Consider the following 22809-nt stretch of genomic DNA (forward strand, 5'->3'; position numbering starts at 1 on the left):
TTTTTTTTTAATACTGAATTCTGGGGGATCCCAAATGAAAGAGCTGAATATGTACAGCATGCACCCAGTAGGGATATCATCCATCCAGTGTCAACCAAGATACTGCACACTCTTATTTTCTTTTCTTTTTTTTTTTGTTTTAGCAAACTGGTTAGGAGCAAATTGTTAGGAATTTGCTTCAGTTAAAAACCTCTGTTTCCCAAAAAGTGTTATTAGATATTGATGCATTTCACTGTTACTAACATTTCTCAGTGATGTTGGTCAGCAAATTGTTTTTCTTTTAATAATTTCCTGTCACTGAACTGTAAAGTTAATCCACTGTCAAATTGTGTGTGTAAAGTTGCAAATGCTAACCTCTGACATTTCTCTTTTGTGTTGCCCTACTAGTCAGCAGCCAACTGCCGGGGTAGCATATACACATCCCACCACAGTGGCCAGTTACACAGTTCATCAAGCACCTGTGGCTGCACACACTGTGGCGGCTGCCTATGCTCCCACTGCAGGCACAGTAGCTGTCGCTAGGCCTGCGCCAGTTTCCGTGGCTACTGCTGCAGCTTATGGAGGGTACCAGCCAACACATGCTGCCGCTGACTATGGCTACCCTCAGCGCCAGCCTGAGGTCCCTCCACCCCCACCACCAGTCACCTCACAGAACTACCAGGTACATGAGTATTAACTCGCTGCTCTGCAGATTAGCGAAGTTCTGGGACATGTTTTTGTGTTTTGATCACATTCGATTTTTATCTTGCCAAAGAACACTTTGCCAGCCAGCTCTGTGCCCTGAGTAAATTACTGATACAAAGTAGTTCATTAAATCATCATTAATACGAAACACAAGAGCATTTTCTTAGAAAACGACAGAACATTTGCTTGAGACTGATGTGCATAATTTGACCTTGTTTTTAAAGGGTCATTTAAAATGTTTTCGGTAATTACCTGTACTCTAAAGGTTGCATGATAAGTTCAGCACAATACCATTACATGACACAAATGATTACAACCCACACACTGCATTTCATGTCGTGACATCATCCAAAGTACAGTTTTCCTCTATCTCCATCCATGCACATGGAAGCAACAGGATCAATTTGGGTTCAGTGTCTCGTCCAACAATTTGACCTCTGGACAAGAGGAGCAGAGGTTTGACCACCTTCAGAACTTCAACTGTATTTTACTGTTTTTCTTTGCAGGACTCTTACTCCTATGTCCGTTCTACTGCTCCAGCTGTAGCTTATGACAGTAAGCAGTATTACCAGCAGCCCACTGCTACAGCTGCTGTTGCTGCTGCACAAACCAGTGTGGCAGATTCATACTATCAGACAGGTATGGCAATGCATGAATTTGTCAGTTTAACACCCAGCTAAAAGTAATGCAGTCTTAATATAATAGCCCAACAGATAGTCCTCCTTCATGAATGTTCAGTTTGTTGAAACTGTGTTTAAGAGGAGATGAATGAATTCACTTTTTGTTTTCCAGTCCCCAAACCAGGATATAGCCAGGGGGTAACATCATACACCCAGAGCCAGCAGGCACGCCAGGTGACTGTGATAAAGCCTGCTGCTCCCAATCCAGCCTCATCCACTTTCTCCATCTACCCAGTGACCTCCACTGTCCAGCCCGTGGCTGCTGCTGCCTCTGTTGTCCCTTCTTACTCCCAAAGCCCAACCTACAGCACGAATGCCGTCACCTACTCTGGTAAGTTGGACATTGTACAAAATATTTTTTTCAGCAAAACCAGGAAGCTATTTTTGTCAGTAAGTACAAGATGGATTTTCTGCAATATAAAATAATTGTTTCCCTTAAGTAAAAGGGACGGTTCAAATTAATGCCAGCAATGCTTTTGGCTATTTTTTACTTTCAAAACCTAAACTGAAAACTATTGCACTGTACATCACCAAATATCAAAAGCAATGTTATCAGCTTCAAGCTACATTTACATTTTAATGCCAACAATAAAATGTTAAACATAATAAACTGTGATGGTGAGCATGGTTAACATGCATCATATCGAGCCTTTTCAAAGGCCTATATTATAAAAGTGCACTGAGCAGGTTTTAAGTTGGCAATGCTGTATCCTTTCCAGGAACCTCATACTCAGGCTATGAAGCTGCAGTTTACTCGGCAGCTTCCAGCTACTACCACCAGCAGCAACAGCAGCAGCAGCAACAGCAGCAGCAGCAGCAGCAGAAGCAGGCTGTGGCAGCTGTAGCCGCAACAGCAGCATGGACGGGAAACACTTTTACCAAGAAGCCCCCCTTTCAGAGTAAGCAGCTTCGGCCCAAGCAGCCGCCCAAGCCCCCTCAGATCCACTATTGCGACGTCTGTAAGATCAGCTGTGCCGGCCCACAGGTGAGTTCGGTATAGCCCACAATGACAACATTATTCCAGTGTGCTCGGCACGGTGCTCACATATAAATGCAACCGTTTTTAAAGTGTGAATGTTTCGAAATTGTCAGATGAACTGGGTCTTTAACATACAAACCATTAATTAAGTCCACTAATTGCAGTCCATCTGATCCTAAAGTTGTTCATCTAATCTTAATTACTGTGTGGAAAACATGTTCTAAGTTGATCTACAGGATAAGGGAAAGCTATACAGATAATAAATGCAGTGTTTTTAGATATGTATTCTAAAAATCACATGGTAACAAATCATTAGTGTTCAAAAGAAATACTTGTCAATCAGTGCAACTAATCTCTCTGTCTCCCATCGCACATCAAATGCATTAGACATACAAGGAGCATCTTGAAGGGCAGAAGCACAAGAAGAAGGAAGCAGCACTGAAGGTTTCCCAGAGCAGTAGCAGCAGCAATAGTGGAGGAGGGGTTTTGGCCCGCAGTGCTCAGAACCAGCTGCGCTGTGAACTTTGCGATGTTTCCTGCACTGGCGCCGATGCCTATGCTGCCCACATTCGTGGAGCTAAGCACCAGAAGGTATGAGTGGGGTATTATCAGTAATTATAATATTAATAAGTCTCTCTCTCTCTCTCTGATAAATGCCAAAAAAATTCTAATTTGAATGCTCTGCTTTAGGTTGTGAAGCTTCATACCAAGCTTGGAAAGCCCATTCCATCTACTGAGCCCAGTATGGTCACTCAGACATCGTCTTCCACCACAGCTGCCCCCAGCAAGACAACCACAGCCACCCTGAGCAGTTCCAGCACCACCAGCTCTCTATGTGCGTCTGCTTCCTCCTCCCCTGCCACCAGCTCCAGTCCCACCTACCTGAAGCCAGTCAACATAGTCAGCAGTGGTGTTGCGGGTGGCAAGAACCCATTAGCCAACAACCTCTCTTCAGCCAACTCTGCCTCAGCTGGAAAGAAAGTCAACACCCCCAAGATCAATTTTGTTGGTTAGTAAACACATGTTGAGGGTACAGGTCACTCTCACTGTAGTAGTTTTACAGAAGTATAATCCTCCTTTGTGTCTCTGCTGATCAGAAACCAGCTGGCTTTAGTAGGTCTTGGGTTATTCTTCAATTTAAGGACATAGTCTGCACTATTTTGTCTCCGAAGATTATACAAGCAGAAACAGCTACAGTGAGCTGGTAGAGGTAGAATCGCATGTGATACACCTGCAATTTGTTTTGGTAAACCAGAGTTCCTCTAATACATCATTATGATTAACATATACTTTGTTATATTACACTGTTGGTATCGCTGGTTTAATGCAAATATCCCTATTCCTATTCAATACTCCACAATGGACCTTTTCTCTAACTGAACTCCCACCATTTGGATATCCCCTTTTTTCAACTTCTATCTTTATTGAACACACACACTGGGGCAGGACATCAACCATCTGTTCAGGATCAATTTGATGCAGATTATACACATATTAGTACCACAGCAATTGTGATGCTATTTTACATGCATGTGTGATAACCTTTTCTATTTAAACATGAAGGGATACTTAGTTTGTAGGAAATGAGTCCCAACATATATCAAACTGAAACATAAATTTATTTTTACTAAAACTTACATGACATATTTTATCACAATTATTCACTTTCTGCATTACCAGAAATGTATATAATAATGATGCAACTATCCTGTGGTGTTGACTCTGGCCAGAATCTAGTCACTTCAAATAATCTTATTCTATAATGACATTAAATGACAACCTTTTTCAGTTTTATTTTATTTAAATTTTTTATTATACACAATTCCTTATCCAGAACCATTTAATAAACCCTAAAAATGCAGAACTGTCTACATTGCCATGTAGCTGTATTGAGCTGCAAACCATGGAATTAATTGACATACCATTGGGTTGTTGAAAGTATTAACTATTACAAAACTACAGAGAATCTGACCACCAAGGGCTACCTTACCAACTTGTCACATTGTTTTGTTATTTAGGACTATTTAGTAGATCTGTCTACTATTGAACTAAATTGTTATTTCTGAAATGCAGGTGGAAATAAATTACAGACCACAGTAAAGATTGACGAAGCCAGAGCGGAGGCCAAAGTGGAGGCATCTAAGCCTGTGATGCCCTCTTCAGGTGCTGAAGACCCCAAGACTGAAGTTTCAGACTCTCTGTCCACATCAGCCCTGGCTGGACTGCAGAGTGATGTCCAGCCAGTCGGTCATGACTATGTTGAGGAAGTAAGTTTTGGCCCTTGCTTACATGGGCTTAAGCCAGCCTACACTTTATGGGGCAGAAATGTTTTCAAATCTTGAGTGTAATATGTGAAACTCATTCTAGGTCAGAAACGATGAAGGCAAAGTCATCCGCTTCCATTGCAAGCTGTGTGAATGTAGTTTCAACGACCCAAATGCAAAGGAAATGCATCTCAAAGGACGAAGGCATCGTCTGCAATACAAGGTTTGTAGACATGTCTGTACCACGCCACAGAATTGATACACCTCCGAATATTTATCAGGTGTCTCAGTGCAGGACATGCAGCAGTTATTGATTAAAATTTTAATATTATTATTATTATTTTTAGAGTGATGCATTTGCTCTTTGACAATTTCAGGAAGAACATGTAAAACTATTTTAATGTTTTTGTCGTGTAGAAAAAAGTCAACCCAGATCTGCAGGTGGAGGTCAAGCCCAGCATCCGAGCCAGAAAGATTCAGGAGGAAAAGATGAGAAAACAGATGCAGAAAGAGGAGTATTGGAGAAGAAGAGAGGAGGAAGAGCGCTGGAGAATGGAGATGAGGTATGGATATGGTTATTTATTATCAGTGGTTAAGGAGGAGACATGAATAAGTAGTGGTTTATCCATTGTTGGGAGTGGTGGGGCTGTGTGGCACAAAACCTGGAACCAGGAAATGAGCTCTAGTTTCTACTTCAGGCGTTATGAAGAAGACATGTACTGGAGACGCATGGAAGAGGAGCAACACCACTGGGATGAACGACGTCGATTACCAGATGGAGGGTACCCACAGGGCCCTCCTGGTCCTCCTGGTCTACTCGGAGTCCGACCTGGCATGCCTGGCCTCCAGCCTCAAGGGCCTGTGGTAAGGCTTTATCATGGTGTCTGTGTAGTGTTACTAAGTATATTGTTAAGGACCATACATTGGTAACACGTCATGCTTTACTTCAGGAAATGGTTACATTTTCTACCCAGTGTGACATGAAAACCCCACCGGCTTCAGAGGGATTTATTTTGGCTCTGCTGAATAATTTACATACAGGATAGACAGAGGGTAGTCTGCCTTCTAAGAGCTAAGAGAGTCTCGTTTACTTTTTCTTACCCTGTACTATGTATTTCAGAATTATATTTGGGGATGGAATCATTTTTAAAACGAGATCATATAATTGCATCAGAGGATAGTATACCTGCCCTCCTTTCTTAACTACTTACGACTTCTCCTTCACATCTCTCCCTGACCTGTCACAGGTTTCCATTGGGGTCAAGGAATATTTAGGAAATTATTAAATTATTATTATTTTGACTTTCAGACCACAGCCCTGGTTCTTGATGAAGTCTTTATTTTCCCCATTACAATCAAACAAGTAGCCATGACTTTTTTCAGATTCATATTGCATTTGAAAGGCATAGTGATAATAGGCCACTGATTGAAAGTTGACATACCTACAAAGATTACACATTTCAAAAGATGATTATTTCTGTGGTCAGTTCTCTTTTAGTGAAGCATCTTAATGCGTGGATGAAAAACATTCATGCTGGACACAAACTAAGTTTGAATATGATGGAGAACATAGTCGCACTGTAAATCAAGCACACTGGATTTCTGACATGGAGATGAAATACTGAATGCTTTGACTTTTAAGCAAACATAATATATCACATGACATAATATATCATGGTTGTGTTTATTCATAAGTCTATGGTAATTTGTTCATATGTTCAGGGGTTAGCAACATTATTGCACCTTATTTACCTTGAGTTATTCTGAACAGAACACAACATAAATAAAAAACACATTATTGTGACCATTAATAATCATATAAACTGAAATATTAATTTAATGTGTTTTCAGCTGTTTAATGCAGTTAATATCAACAATACTCTGTGGCATAATCCCCTGAGATGTGCCAGAACATCATGATAGAATGACCATCTGAAACAAAGTACCTTTTGTATGTTTTAGCCCCCACGCCGTCCTGATTCTTCCGATGATCGTTATGTCATGACCAAGCATGCAGCCATCTACCCCTCAGAAGATGAGCTCCAGTCAATCCAGAAGATTGTGTCAATCACAGAACGTGCCCTCAAACTTGTCTCGGACATAATTACAGACCAGGACAAGCCCAAGGAAGACGACAAAGAGAAGAAGGAATCCTCCAAAGACAGGTGTGACATTTCAGATTGTCTTCATGTATTTGCGTTGCCTCTTCCTGTGTGAGCTGGTCCACAGATTTTGAAAGATCATTAGGACTTAAGCAGATGTAAGTGGCTAAACTATTCTATTATTATTGTTAAATTATTTATTTATTTATTTATTTATTTATTTAAAGGGGACATAGCATGCAAATTCCACTTTGTTAGTGCTTCTACACGTTAATGTGGGTATCTGGCATGTCTACCAACCCAAAAACTCGGGGGAAAAAAACACTTGCGCGTTTTGTTATGGTTCCTCTAAGTCAGAAACGTCATGCTTGAGTGACTCGATTGAGCTTCCTGGGTTTTGTGTCGTAACAAGGCACTGGAAGTCTCCCTACATGGTCTTGGCCCACCCCCACCTCATCCTCCCTGTCCCCCACACTCGCTACGCCGGTTTACACCGGAGGCTGCGAGGCAGCGCAGCGCAGCGCCTCAAGCACGCAGCCGGGCTGTTCACACGGGACGAGCATTTCTCCGCTGGTCAGCCCGCGATTCACTCACATGTGGCATTTGTCTGGATCGTTGGGACTGGGAGGCTGCAGCAGTGGCTCGGGCGCGACCGCTCGCTCTCCCATGCGTGAGCTGGAATTTGTGTCAACGACACACAGCCAACAGTGTGGAGGACTTCCGCAGTGTTCAGCACTACTGTAACAGCGGCACACACACAGAGCCCCCCCACTCGTTACACCGGGTACACCGACGCGAAGCGCTGCCAGCAGGGCAGCGAGCGCTTTCCAGCGCGCAGCCGCCTGGCTGTTCACACGGGACGCTTCTCGCTGGCCGGTCCCCATAGACTGTACATATAAGGTCAGCCCGGGATTCTGCTTTCTCCGCTTGTTGTTGTACCCATGAATGTCGGGGTTCAGGGTAAATGATGGTCTTCATAGCCCCCACCCCTCTCTTTCTCTGTCTGTCTGCTTGTGTGCTTGTAGTGGATGGGCAGAGGGGCATTTAATTATGTGATTGGGAAAATTAAAACTCCAGGACAACAGAAGGGGAATACAAAGTATGGGATGCATATTTGATAATTTATATCATATAAAATATGTAATTTATATCGTTTAAAATCATGGAGGGGGGGGGAAGCTGGCTCATTAGCATTTAAAGGAACAGGCACTCAAAACAGGTCGCTCTGTGGAGGGCTGTTTTATACAGGGTAAAAGGGTGCTGTTTTATATGATCCTTGTGGTATTTTGACCAAAGTATGTTACAGACATTTCATTAAGACCCCAAGGAACCATATCAACTTGTGGTAAAATGGGCATGCTATGTCCCCTTTAATTATTATTATTATTATTATTATTATTATTATTATTATTATGATCTCCTACATTTACTGAATTGTAAGGTGAATTAATACAAGTAAATGCACATTTCTGAACTCTCCAACTTGACTTGCATGTGGTAAACTACCATTTTAAGGTTTTCTGAAATTGTCAGAAAACCAGTGTTGACCTTGCCCACACTGAACGGATGTTAAATGGTAAACACTGAAGCTTTTCAAGAATCTGTTAGTTTTCGATTTCGGTTTCATTTAGTCACTCAAACCGAGGAATGTCAACTCATGTTCTGTCAGAAATTCTTAAATGTGTATACCTACAGCACCTTCCTTTTTGCATTATTAAGTCTAGATTTATTTATTCATCCTTTTATTTATGCCAGGAAGGTCCTGTTGTTATTGTCCTTGTCTGGATCTCACAATAAAAAAGGTGCTTTCAGTCAGTGAGCTGTTACTGCTGCTATTCTCTATTTTGAATAAGTGGCCAAAATTAGTTATGCTGTGATGTTTGCTTCTGGCTACGAATTTTGCTTTACATAAATTATTATTATTATTATAGCAAAGTTGACAAGGTAGAATCATCATCAAGTTTGTCACTTAAACACGCACAAAGCTGTGCATTTTCACAAGAGTGGCATCCAGCCTCCCTCCCCTAGTCGCTGCTGCATTGGAACATTAAAAATACTCATCACAGTCTGAAAGCACCTTTAATTGAATTTAATCTTTGCCTATTTTTCCTTCCTATCTTTCTACTGACTAGAGCCCTGAAGGGAGTGATGAGGGTTGGAGTCCTGGCCAAAGGCTTACTTCTGCGTGGGGACAAAGACGTCAACCTTGTCCTGCTCTGCTCAGAGAAGCCCACCAAGGACCTCCTCAGCCGCATTATGGAGCACCTCCCCAAGCAACTAACAGTACTATCTTTACAAATGTTATACCACAGTTAATTCTGTCAGTTGCCACTGAAATCAGCACCTGCCTCATGCTTTCTTGAGACCAATTTGTCTTTGTTTTAGTTGTAAACACAGTATTATCTAAGATGAACTCTGTAGAATGAGAGAACTACTGTAACCTCCCAAAAACCCTTTTCCATCTTGTGCACTAAATCAGTGGTTACATGCAGTCAAACAATTAGAAAGACACATTACTGATTAGTGGTAAACATTAATTACACTAATTGTCTAAGTAGGACCATTATTACTTGCTTAAATTCAAAGCTGAATTGATGGTACAGTTGGCAGACTCTGTAGTTACAAAGCACAGTTTAGTTTTTTTCTTTTTTTTGCAAGTGTGTTTGTCACGCAAATGGTCAACTGTGGAAAATGACACACCGTCAACCTGGTGCAATCATTTATTTAAATAATTTTTTTTCCCGGTATTCTAGCAATACCTGTGCATATGTTGCAACCTTGTAAATAACATACCTGTGCAAGATGCTTGGTTTCACCAGCAATTGCACAGCAAAACCTGTCAATGATCTGGATGTCTTTAATTTAGTATCTAGGGCAGCAGGGCTCCATCTGATTGGCCAAATTATTGACATGCAGAGTGTGAATGCGTGGCACATGTCAATTTAGCGTCTTTTGTGATACATCTATAGCACACGTTGATATCGTGATGGCGATAGATTTTCAAAATATTAAGCCCTACCAGCAATATTTTTTGCTTTGTTGAGGCTTATTTTTTTCCACAAGGAGTCCATGTTTTAATGGTCTTACTTTTTTTTTTTTTTGAGATCAGGGGCCTCATTTATCGAACATTGTGTAGGATTCATACTAAGTGTACGTCTGCACAAAAGCTGTAAATGGCTAACGCAAAAAAGATCAGAATATAAAACCGTGCGCAAACACACCTGAAGGCAATTTTCCCTTTATAAAACATACTCACCTGGAAACGTACATATGTGACTCTGCCTCATATTCCACCCTCTACACACCCACACTAAACCATAACTGTTCGATGCAAAGCACCTTATGAATATAATTATTTTCACAGATCTATAGAATCTATATCAGCTCATGAGTCATCATTTTCATGGGACCTGAAATCTTTGATCACTGAACACTTGTGTCCTCCTCATCTTTCCATTCGCGCACACTCAGTGCCAGTGCATACGTCACGCAGCGTTACAAAAAAAAATATTGATATTGTTCCGTTGTCTCCACTGCATCAGTAGAGTGATTAATCTGAAGCTGATCAAAACCCAGCTTAGAAACGGATGTGGAGAGAGGAGGCTCTCAGATCATCTGCTGTTCATTGAGAAGAATGTTCCATCTGACCATAACATCATTATTTTAGGGATTCTCCTTGGATTTCACCTTTTTTGCAACTCTCGAGACAAACTTTTTAAAATGTTCCTTTTCTTCTGAATCACCTCATAAAATGTTAATCTTTTGGATTCAACATTTTAACCAAACAAGCATTGCTGTTCTTTGCTGACAGGGGACCGATAAATGCATCAGGTCCCCCACTGCCTGGTATTCCACGTGAACTAACTTACCTATGAATTGGCCACTGAATGTAGATGACTAGGTATAGAAATAACTGTTAGCTAGTTGTATGAAAAACTGACTTTGAAAAATACACTTTCTTCCAGATTGTAGCCCCAGAAAAATACGAGGTCAAGGGATCTATCCAGGAAGCAGCCATCATTCTGACGTCCTGTACTGACCCAAAGATGCAAGTGACAATCACGCTGACTTCACCTCTCATCAGAGAGGAAAATGGCCGGGATGGAGGTTGGGAATCCCATCACAGCCTTTCCCATTGCACCTCTTTTCTTGTCTTTCTGCTATCTCTATCAGTTTCAATATGTTGGTTGACACCCTGAAGAGCACGGTCCTGCTGGCACTCCACAAAGATTGATTTGTTGTGCCTTCAATTAGATCATTCTGGCAACTTGCACTTCACGCATGTTTCATTTGGATTTCTTAAATCAGAAATGAGAGGGCAACGAAGGAAGTGCAAGGTCATCACATTTAATGACTGTAGTTGTGATCTTTTCCCCCCGAGTGTATGTTTTGCACTGTTTATGACCTGCATACATTTCTGAAAACCATTTTAATGAAACACTAGCTTTTGATAATCAGCTTATATTGAGACCCCTAACTTAGCCATTTTCTCAATGATTTCTCTTTGCAGATCATGTGCAGCAGATCACTTCTAGTGTAACACAAAAAAAAATTAAGTGCCAGCAGTATTGCTCTTTCGCTTTTCGCTCTGTAACTCTTACCTCTCAGATGCTATCTTTATCCTTTGAAACAAAGCATGATCAGTGTTTGCATTGTGTTGAGTCTAGATCTTCCCAGATGAGATTCTATTTTGTTTCCTGTGTTACAGGGGATTGTGTTTCCATTTTACTGTTGGCTATAATCAATGGGAGACATGCATTACAGGATCTTTTCCCCAAATTTTCTTTGAGATGAGGAGACAAAATAAAATTCTAGCAGAAGGTGCACAAATAGACAACAGGAGGCACTTACATTCCTCAAATTACAGTTGGAAGTAATTGTACAAAGACGTTTGAACTTTGCAACATTGTCTCAAATGAATATTTGGCCTAAGGCAGAGGAATTGGATGTTATGTTCCCACAGGAAACAAATCTTCCTTTTGTGTTACTGGTGAACAGTTCACCATGCTAATGTCCCCTGTTCTGAAGTGCTCCCCTGAGTTGATTGCCATCTTCCTTTACACACATAGGAATAAGAATTGGGCTCAACAGGTTAATATAATATACAATAATATTTAGTGTTTATCCTTGACAAGCTTTTGTCATTTTTATTTCAATGTCAATCGGAAGATGAAGACAGAATCTGAATATGGACCATTTTCTCTTTTGAATTAATTGACAATGGAAAGATTGAGATAAATCATGTCCTGTATTGTTTTGAAATCTGATCATTTCAAATAATTCTTAGGGGAGTATTGTTAAGAGTTCAGGTAAGACTGCTATGACAGAGGAATCTTTGGTTGGACCCGAGGACATCTGTTGGTATACAATGATTGTTGGGGTCTAATTCCAACCTACTGATTGTAGGTATGCATGCAGTGATAGCCTAACCCCTTTTGTTTGCTGTTAGTTCTCATGTTTGTTTTCTCTTCTTCAGCACCCATTGCTTCCTCCTTTTTATTTATTTTTTTATATTCGTAGCAATATTTATAAGTACAGCACAAAGACCCTTATTTCTTTGAACAAAAAAAGAGAGGGGAAAAAAAATTCCAGTTGATTGTCTCCCATTAGAGGTTTAGTAAGGCCCAACAGCCTCGGAAGGATTTTTGACCAAGGTTTTTCTCACATCCCAAAAACTTTGCCACACCTACTATTGCCATGCCACTTTTTATCAGGTCATTCACTATTAGCCAGGTGCCCTTTCAAGCATCATTAGCCACAGAATCCCCCTCTGTCCCAATGCTTCAGTGAAGAAAATCTACTAAAATTGAAAATCCCCATGGTCCTCAAGGTAACGCCAAGCTTTGTAAGACAATTACCTGATAAAATAGTATCGGCTTCAAAATATTAGTGAGCCTGCACCCATGTAATTTAGCGAGAGTGTTGCTTTCTAAACACATTACTCCATTTGTCTTCAATGTTAAGTCAATAAATTCATTATTTTTATTTTTTTTAGAGAATCTAATGATCAAACATGTACACTTTTTATCTACATCCATCGACTTACAATATGTTGGTTTATTTTTTTTTATTTATTTTTTTTTTATGTAAGACTTTTTGAAATGGCAAAATAAGCAACCAATTGTAGATAGTCATGGGAAACACATTGGTATGTGTGGCATTGTGTTTGTTCTCTGCCAGCCTCACTGACCTGGTCAAACACCCATTCCTCATCACCATTTTGACACTTCAAATCCATTTTTAGATGTAACCTCGGGTATGGTGAAAGACCCAGCGGACGTCTTGGACAGGCAAAAATGCCTTGACGCTCTGGCTGCTCTGCGCCACGCTAAGTGGTTCCAGGTTCGGAACATCATTTTACTTTCTTATTGTAGCCTTATGAGATGCATTATTTGTTTATTCATTTATTTATGTTGTACACATTTGGTTATCATTTTATTATAATGAGGAAACTGATTACTATTTGAAGCAAAAACTAATAATTCAAGGATGCCACTTATTGTAATGAGGCTCTAATCCATGTTCATCACATGTATTGATTTTAAATCTAAGTTCATCTGAAGCACTTATGGAACAAAAATGTAAAGAACTGGCATCCTTGTATTCTCTTAAATTTTCCAAGTACTGCATTATGGTTACATGTGATTCCATAAGGCTGCACAATAACTTGCACACAGTTGTGCCATCAAGAAGTGCTTTCATGTTCAACATTTGTATTGTTTTTATTCTATATATTTTGTAGAATGGGGATTGAGGGAAAGGGAATATCTGAGTAGTTTCCTGTGATTCTGCTATCTGAGCAAAAGCACAGGCAAAGTAACGCAGATTTCCATGGCTCTTTCAGTCCCTATACTCTTCTCTCAAGTGGACTCTTGTACTTTTAAGAACTTGTTTGTGAGATTCCTGGATAAACCTGGGGTCAGGGTTTAGAAGATGGCAAGAAACGTCCTCATTTCTTGTGCATCTTGCAAACTTTGAACTCCTTTACTAACTATGAGGTACAAGACTACTGGGAATGGCAGCTGCTTGCAAACTCATACACACTTAAAACCATATTCAAGCTTCCATTATGCACAGTAGTGTTTGGACCTCTATGACAGATCTGATTCACTTGTTTGGTCCATCTAATGTCATGCTTTGTCATTTTGTAAAACTAACTTTTATTACATCAAAAGGCTAGAGCTAATGGACTTCAGTCTTGTGTGATCATCATTCGAATCCTACGAGACCTCTGTCAGCGAGTTCCTACATGGTCATCCTTCCCAGGATGGGTAAGTATGTTATTCAGACATGCCAATGAATTATTTACACACCTTTATGAACTGTGCTCCTGATTGGGAGAACGGTGAAATCTTTAGGAGTTAATTTCAGAACGGTGGCCCTAGTTTGAGCTTTGGTGACCAAAGAAAGCCTTTCAGAGGACCTTTTCAAAGACAGCAGAAAATATACTATACCTGCTTTTCAACTACAGCACCAGTTGGTTTATGATCCATCAAATGGAGCCGCTCTCAATTTCCTACTTAATGATGACTGTGGAGCAGGAATGCAAGTACAGTCAGTAATTGGTCACAAGAATGGGACAGACGGACAACCTGAAAACATACAAAAAACACAATAACGCTGCTTCATGTGGAAAATACATTTTATTGTATAAATGTTAAGTATTATACCTTTCTAATTGTCAGCTATTCTTGCATTTAGTCTTTGTCCTGGGATTAAATGTCAATGTTAGTTTATTTTTTTTATTGGAGAAACTTTAAACGGTGTGGTGTAGTCATCAGAAGATAAGTTGAAATAAGTGCAGAAATTCGATTTGTTTTTGTCAAGACCAGTAATGAGCATTCTAGTCAAAAGATATTCTAATCTCAAAAGACAATTATAAATTATTAGATCATAAAAGGAGCTACTAAAACAGCAGATTGTATGAGTACATTTGTGGAAAGGTTGTCTGCTCTGCCATTTTTACTTGTTTTTCAGGACTATGTTGATTTTATACTGAGTGGTCTTGTTTTCCTTGACTTTGCTACACTCGGTTTGTAATAAATTTGACATTGCTATATTTAACTGGTACAGGCCCAATACAATCAACAGGGTCTGTCTATAATGTGTATTATAGCATGGGTAACATGTTTAACTCTAAAACAAACAATTCTGTCTCACCACAAGGTTAGCCAACTTAGCTAGCTGGACAGCTTATTTTCTTTGAAACTATACCCCCCCCCTATAAGACATACTGCAAGGTTCTGTAGCTGTAAAACACTAATACAAAATCTTTGACAACTGGGTAAAAACAACATAATTTGGTCGTTGCGTGCCGAAATGATACACGTGTGTATTTGCATATAGAGCGGGGAAGTGGGATCCGGTCACAGGTAGTGACAGGAGACACATTGAGGACCTATTTTAATGATGGGTGTGAACACACAAACTGAGCCCTGTCCACTTGTGATCTTTAATACCGGGTCTGAACAAGGGCTTTGTCATAGTTTTCACATTTAAATGCCACTTATTTCGCCTTCTTTTTGGTCACTGATATTTTATGGAGATTAAAATCTGTTATTTTTATATCTTCAGTTTGGTCTTGTAAACATTGTCTTTATCATTGAGGGGAAAAGTTCAAATGAATTAAAAAGGCTAATGAACTGGCCACACCCTGGTTCAGCTGGAGCCTTTCTGTGTGGAGTTTGCATGTATAGATTGGGGTTAGGTTAATTGGACACCTGCCCATGGAGTATTTCCCTAGTTTCCGCAGGGATTGGCTCCAGCCCCATGCAATGTGTAAAGGATAAGCAGTATAGATACTGGATAGCTTTTCTTAATGAAATTAACACCAATTCTTATTGTCACTTAATTTTAAGTTGATGGATGGCTAACAAGACAAAGCACAATAAAGCAATCTATTTTACCCACTCCGCCTCCTGAGATGGCCTGTAAACAACAGAATATCTGCAGCTACAGAGCTAAGATGTTTGTTCAATTAATCATTGTTTGTTTGTTTTTTGAATCAGGCTAGGAATTAACCTTAAAGCACTGCAATTATACTGTATTTCCTGAAGCTTGACTGTTGTAATGTATGCAGAGCTATGACAGCTATCTAAACCATCTTTACGGTTCACTCTACTCAGGGCATGGAGCTGCTAGTTGAGAAGGCCATCAGTAGCGCCTCTGCCCCCCTCAGCCCAGGTGATGCTCTGAGACGGGTCTTTGAATGTATCTCTTCTGGGATTTTACTCCCTGGTAAGTCATTGTTTAGTGTTATAATAGTGTACATAATTGGGATCTAGTAATGTTCTTTAGACAAAACAAATGCAACTGTTTGTGGACCACAAGTAGCTGAAATGTTGTGCAATACTATAATCTGTCTTTTGGCAGTAAAGCAATTTAGAACATTTCCTTTATCTAAGGAATTCTCTTGAAGGATTAGGGTGTCAAAAGCACCATCATCAAATTTGCCTCACAACAACTTTTTTTTGCTTGTTGATCAAAGTTATGTGATTTATTTCAGAGTTTTATCTGTACATTTGAAAAGTTGGTAAATACTTCCCAAGGCATCAGTTCTCATAGACCTTTTGACATGATTTAATAAAAAAACATCAGCTAAAGTGGTTTTATTTTTTTGAACAGGTGGGCCAGGATTGGTGGATCCATGTGAAAAGAAGCCTGTCGATACCCTGACACCCATGGGAGAGCAACAGAGAGAGGACATCACCTCAAGTGCCCAAGTACAAGCTCCTGAATTATACATCCACTGTTGAGCAGAGATAGATGTGAAGGGATTAGAATGAACGTAGTCTCAAGTTGTGAACAGATGAAATGTGAAATGGCAGAGCAGGCTCTTGATGGACGTAAACTTAAATCGTGAATTATAAATGAATCTTTGTCTCTTGTAGAGTCTAAAGCAGCATTAAAGTGTCATCTGTTTTTTGGCACCAGCTTGTCACTAGAAGACATGTGGCTTCACATTGAATAGGTTTTGAGGAATTGTTAGCGCCTGAAGAATCTTGTACAAATCTCGGTTCGGCCTCATCTTGTTCGCTCTTGCTGGAGGTTTCCTGTGGCGTCCCCTAACAGTAACTGTTTGAAATGTTTTTTCTGTGTTTCTGTACAGTTTGCTCTGAGGCTGCTGGCATTCCGTCAGATCCATAAGGTTTTGGGCATGGACCCTCTGCCGCAGATTAACCCTCGCTTCAACATCCGCAACAGCCGCAAGCGTCGCCGTGACAACAGTGAGGGGACAGACAGCTTTGAGGGTGAAGGCAAAAAAGACAAGAAAGATTATGAAAATTTCTAACTTCTGTCATTAATTTAAAGTAATCTACATACAAATGTACTAACATGTTGTATGCAGTGTCTCATGTGTTTTGTTTTTTTAAAGCTGCAAATGTACCAGTGTAATCTCAACCTCACTCGCTATTACACAAACAAATTGTCAGTGTACAGTTTTAGTTGTAGATTTTTCTGCCTAAGGTTAGAGTTGCGACCTCTGTTCTAGATAAAGCAGTTTTTACCTGATGTGCTTCTGCTGCTGCTCCCCTCTGACCTGTGTTTGTTTGGTTTTAAGTTGTGAGGGATGGTGGAAATTATAGCATCAGAAATGAAGCCAGACTTCTCTGTATTGTGGCTCAAGAAGAAAAGGAAAGATAAATGTCAATGCCTTCATTCATCTGTACAGTTGCATTCAGAGGTGGTCTGTATTGTTGTTACTATTGTGAAGCATTTATTTAGCCAATTGCATTGTCAAAGTTTTTCTTTTGAATATGAATAACTGTACTTAATGCAAGTGATGTTGATACTGTGGTCTTGTTATTTACCAACGCTACACTAATGATAAAAGTCAGAAGAAGTGGAAACATTAGTTATTAGGATTCATCCTCTGGGCAACACAAATGGCTGTACAGGTCTTTTCCCGATGCTATACTGAAGATAAAAGACCAATGGGGCATTTAACAAAGCTTCAGCAGAACGTTAACTGTTGTTAGTTCTTTGTTTCTAGTGATGTCTTCAGCCCTAAATGTAGTTTTTGTCTTTTGATTTTCATATATATATGAAAGTATTTGTATAATATTTAGATAAAAATGCTTTGGTTTGTGGAAAACATGGCCATGTTCTCATTGCGTACTGTTTTGGCTTTTATAGTGTTAAAAGGTTAATAGGGATCTTTATTGGCTTGCTTGCCTTTTAATTTGGTTAGGTACTAATTTGAATTTAATATTGAAAACAAGATAAATCAATAATGTCAGTGGAAGGGACAGTGATGTAACTGCCCTTCAGCACAGGTCCTGTTGTGAATGGCTGCTGTGCTCTGCATTCTGGTTTAACAATTCCATCAGCAGAATAAATACATTTCCAGATTGAAGAAATGTGTACCTTGTTTCTATCATGGTGTGTAGTGAAAATACAGGACCTCAGGCTGGGGTTAGCATTAAGTCTATTTTACAAACCGATGTGTTAATGGACCCAGAAAGTTTTCATCTTAATTTCTGTGTTGCAGATTACAGGTTCATTGTCGTCAGAAGTGGAGATAAGTAATTAATTTGAGGCGTGTGACTCTGAATGTGAGTCAGGATGGCATTCTAACTACAAACCAGTTGCACTTTGAAATTTTCACATAAAACATTTCATTGCGTATCCACACCAGCTTACACTGACTTTCAGAGTCTCATACTTTAACTGAACCTGAGGCAGTTCTTCATCTGACATTCTTTACAGTACGGTTTCCCAACTCTGGTCCAGGTTTGGACCGATCATAAATATTTGCCTGAGGTGGCTGGACAACATACAACCCCATTTTAAATCAAACATGAATTACCTGGAGGATGAAAATCCAGACCCAAAACCTCTGGAGTGATTTGCTGACGTCCAGTGGAGGGAGAGAGAAACATATACTGGTCAGTACAGTGCCTGAGTGGAAAGACATCAACAGAGTGGTTGGTCATTGTGTTTTGAACAGGAGTGTTGTTCCAGAGGAAGGATGTCGACAGGAAAAGGCCCTGGAGTCAGCTGACCTAACAGAAGAGTTTTAGGTTGTTCAGACCGGTATGAAGGGACTTGCCCTTTTAAGATTTAGAATGAGGTTAGTGGCACCATGGTCTGATCTAACATGGAGTCAATTGAGGGAAGCTATGGAAATAGTAGGGAGCTGACAGAAAAGAAAGGGACAAAGAGAGGACAGGTCTACAGCCAGACCTGAAATGGGAATGCTACAGTTACATGGTCGGCATTATAAACTACTAGGGGCACTCTCATCTAGCACAAGGTACAAGCATTTTTGAACCAATCGCCTGGTGCAGCACCTTTCTTTTCTTTTAGCAGTTTTTTAAACCAATATCTTAGGTATGTTATCATTGTATGTTAAATCTGGTATTGATTATGCCTATTACATATCAGGACTGTAGTATTCAGCTGGAAAACACTCCCACTGGATAATAACTGTGAGATGTGTGAAACCGGCCCAAAGAACATGCACACAGAAAGCTGACTCCCTTTTGGCTCCTCAAACACACACACAAGTGTATTCCTATGCCTACAGCTCTGTTAGGCTTTTCAAAAGTCATGTTCTCCAAAGCCTGTGGCATAAAGGTAAATCATAACTGTAAAATGTGATTACCAAATCACAGTCATTTAACAGAGGCTCACAACATTCTATTCAAGTCCTGGGTATACATTTATATTAAGATTCAGCTGATAGTGAGTGTGTGGAAGGTAGCAGACTAAACAATAACCTTTGGTGTCATATTGCAATATAAATATTTTAAGAACTTTACTTGGATGGGATTTTACTATTAGAGGAGGTGATCTCTTTTTCCCCAGCAGGTCATGTTGTATTCGAAAGCCTTACACAACCACAGTTTCACCCCACATAACACACTGACATGGAACAATAGATTTATTATGTTTGCAAAATAAAGCATAATAAATCAATTGATTAGGGTGTGTAAATGGAGTGTATCCAATGAGTTGTTAATGATTTGTAATGTATTTCGAGATGATACTGAAACTAATTTATTACTCGTGTATGTGTGGAAGCTTTATGGCTTGGTGAACCAAAGGTTTCTTAAGCAAACTTTTCTCAAAGGGAAAATATTTATGGTTTTGTCATGGACAAGAGAAAATATGACTTTCTGGTAAATTCGTATTCTTTGGAAATTTCCCGGCCACAGATAAGAATATGAAGGAAAAACCCTGGGTTTAGTGTACTTCATAATTCAGCATTTATTTCTTACATAAAAGTTATGAAAATAAAAATACTATGAAACTTTGTTGCATAATAGATAAATATAATATTAAATACACAATATATAGAAAACCACAAGTACTGAGTCTCCACTAGCACACAAACAACACACGTCTGAAATCATCGTATTGTGACTGTATGGTGCTGACTGAACACTTAAGACTTGAGTCACAGCGCCACCTAACGGCGATATTTTTCAAAGAGGACACAACAGCACACTAGCACTTCCGTTGAATATATTCAAAATAAAAGCTCAACCTGGAAGTCACTAACTGAGTGATGAATCAATCAGGTGCCTGCAACAAGCACACATTGTGAACCTGCTCCTTGTGGTTTGGTTGCGGGGTTTTGGTCTTTGTTAGCAGTAAATGTAGCAGCGGACATGAAGCGCAGTGTGAACGGTTCGGCTGCAGATTGAGACACAATGGCAGAACCTGCTGGCCAATCTTTGGTGTTGCATTCAGGGAGAAAGTAAATATAAGAGCTCATGATAAAGGAACCGAGGTGAATGACTGCTGCTGTATTAACACACGGGGACGGTCCTCTAGTAAAGCGACTCTCTGCTTTTGATATTCAATCTTTTTCTTCTTCTACTTTCCGGCCGACTAGGCACTATTTAGTGCATTGCTGCCTCCAACCGGTAGGGAATTATCACTGCAGATTATGCCCTCAGTTTATATTTTACGATATAGAATAAATTTGTAGTTTTAAGGAAGTGCAACGCTTCTCCAGCTCTCTCCTTATACATCCCATCACCAAGCAGGGATTTTACTGAAAAAGTTTCAGTACCCAGTTTGCCTTCTCCTATAAAAGCTCCCTCCTTTCTTTGGCATAGAGTGGACAATACATCAGAATATGTTGTACAGACTCCAGGACTCCACAGTTGTCACAGTTTCCATCTCTGTGTTTTCCCACAAGCACCAACCCACTTGCTAGTCCACAATGTCCGAGCCTTAACCTTGTCAATTTGATTTCATCTATTCGAGTCATGGGTATTTTATTGAAAGGTTTAACTGATGCTTGGATGTTATATAGCTTTCTTCCTTTGAAGTCATCATCCCACTCTTGCTGCCATATCTGATTCAGCCTCTCACTGATGATGCTACGACACTCCATCCTTCCAAGTGGCACTTGCACAACCACTGTATTTCTGCCCAAACTTGCCTTTGCTGCCCTTTCCGTCTAAGTCTTTAATTGACAGATCCACATCAGCTTCTGCCCACAGCCATGGAGGGACAGGTGGCCAGCATACAAAGGGCCCTACTCAACTTAATCCCAAATCCTCTATATGTTTTCTTGTAGAACAGATCAAATTACCCTTATTAATCCTACAACTACCTTATATAAATTCCCAGCATTCAGTGAGCAAAGAGATTGATGGAAGAGCTGTTACAAATCCTTTTAATTTGATCCAATAATTTAGTGCTAATTTTGCACGTCGCAGCCTCAGTGGAGCCTCCCCTGCCTCCACCAGCAGCGCAGAGATCGGCGTTGTCCGGATGGCCCCTGCACACAGTCTCAAAGCCCTAGCCTGAACAACATCCAACTTTGCCAGAGTAGATTTTGCTGCTGAACCATATGCCAAGCACCCATAATCAAAATTTGCTCTGATCACAGCCCTATAGATCATCAGCATTAAATTTCTATCTGCCCCCCAGAAGCACCCAGTCAAGCACCTCATAACATTTAAAGCTTTCTCACACTTAGTAATTTTCCCCACATGTTCTCTATACGTACATTTTTCATCGAACCATACACCTAAAAACTTAAAGACCTTGACTCTTTCAAGGGGTTCTCCATACAATTTTAGTCCCTGGCTATCTACGTTCTTTTTCCTGCCAAAAATGACATATTTTGTCTTTGATATAGACAATCTGAAACCCCACTTATCAGCCCAAGCCTGCACCTTATCCATAGCCCCCTGCATCTGTTTCATCAAATATCGAACATTCTATACATAAGGCGATCAGATACCATTCTCTTCATTATTTTACAGATTACTGCTGTGAGGGCAATTGGCCTATATGATTCAGGATTGTCAGCTTCTTTGCCAGGTTTCAAGATTGGCACAACCACTGCATGTTTCCACTCTCCTGGGATTGACCCTGGTTCCCACACTGTATTTGTCAGAGATAACATCTCTTCTAAAGCTAAAACGTCCATGTTTTTGAACACCTCATATCCAAGCCCATCTCTCCCAGGGGTGGTATTGTGCCCTCGCTTATTGCACGTTGCTGCTCTTGTATGGAAAAGAATACATTTATCCCATCACTATTATCATTATTTGCTTCTTGTTTATGTCCCTCATTGTCAAGCATTGTTCCTCTCCTCAGAATCCCCTCTCTCCCCACATTACTGACACTATGTATTTTTTTTAAAGTTCTGACCAATAGGTCAGATTTCTCCCTATTATTTACGATTTTCTTGATCTGCTTCCATCAAAACAGGAATAGACAACCCCCTATTAATTCCAGCCATTCTGTGGATCATGCTCCAAATTTGCTTAACAGTTGTGGAGGTGCTCATTGAGTTGCCGAAATTACGCCAACTTTCTTTCTTAACCCTTTTTGTTACTTTCCTGGCCTCTGCTCGAAGCCTTTTATATTCAATTACATGTCTCTCAACTGGACTCTTTCTCAGCTGCCTATACTCTCTGTTTTGAGCCCGCACTGCCTCATTGCAATCCTAATTCCACCATGGCACTATCTTCCTCTCTTTCCTTTCATTTGAATGTGTTTTTCAGCCTCTCTTCTTATTACATGACTAAATGACTTACTCCACTCTTCCACACTTCGTTCACTTATTACATCTTCCAAATCGGCCGAGAGTTGCTCTTTGAACATGTCCCAGTTAGCTATGTGAAAGT

At 40.1% G+C, this 22809-nt stretch overlaps 1 protein-coding gene across 2 annotated transcripts in view; it reads left to right on the top strand.

Moving 5' to 3' along the window:
• The window catches only part of zfr (zinc finger RNA binding protein), a 1162720-nt gene extending 1144655 nt beyond the window's left edge, over positions 1-18065 (top strand). The window contains exons 3-20 of one of the 2 annotated variants that reach the window (XM_035166693.1): positions 388-661; positions 1191-1323; positions 1477-1695; positions 2084-2349; positions 2731-2934; positions 3034-3352; positions 4417-4610; positions 4711-4830; positions 5025-5170; positions 5306-5471; positions 6570-6772; positions 8842-8992; positions 10675-10816; positions 12954-13051; positions 13885-13980; positions 15835-15946; positions 16334-16431; positions 16818-18065. In XM_035166693.1, the coding sequence (XP_035022584.1) occupies positions 388-661; positions 1191-1323; positions 1477-1695; positions 2084-2349; positions 2731-2934; positions 3034-3352; positions 4417-4610; positions 4711-4830; positions 5025-5170; positions 5306-5471; positions 6570-6772; positions 8842-8992; positions 10675-10816; positions 12954-13051; positions 13885-13980; positions 15835-15946; positions 16334-16431; positions 16818-17000 (3124 nt within the window). In that variant the 3' untranslated portion in view covers positions 17001-18065. Of the gene's footprint in view, positions 1-387; positions 662-1190; positions 1324-1476; positions 1696-2083; positions 2350-2730; positions 2935-3033; positions 3353-4416; positions 4611-4710; positions 4831-5024; positions 5171-5305; positions 5472-6569; positions 6773-8841; positions 8993-10674; positions 10817-12953; positions 13052-13884; positions 13981-15834; positions 15947-16333; positions 16432-16817 lie in introns of those variants that run through there. The other variant, XR_004697571.1, reaches the window with a different exon arrangement.
• The last annotated feature ends 4744 nt before the right edge of the window (positions 18066-22809 follow it).

This window comes from Hippoglossus stenolepis, chromosome 9 (assembly GCF_022539355.2).
Source record: "Hippoglossus stenolepis isolate QCI-W04-F060 chromosome 9, HSTE1.2, whole genome shotgun sequence".
Taxonomy (NCBI): Eukaryota; Metazoa; Chordata; class Actinopteri; order Pleuronectiformes; family Pleuronectidae; genus Hippoglossus; species Hippoglossus stenolepis.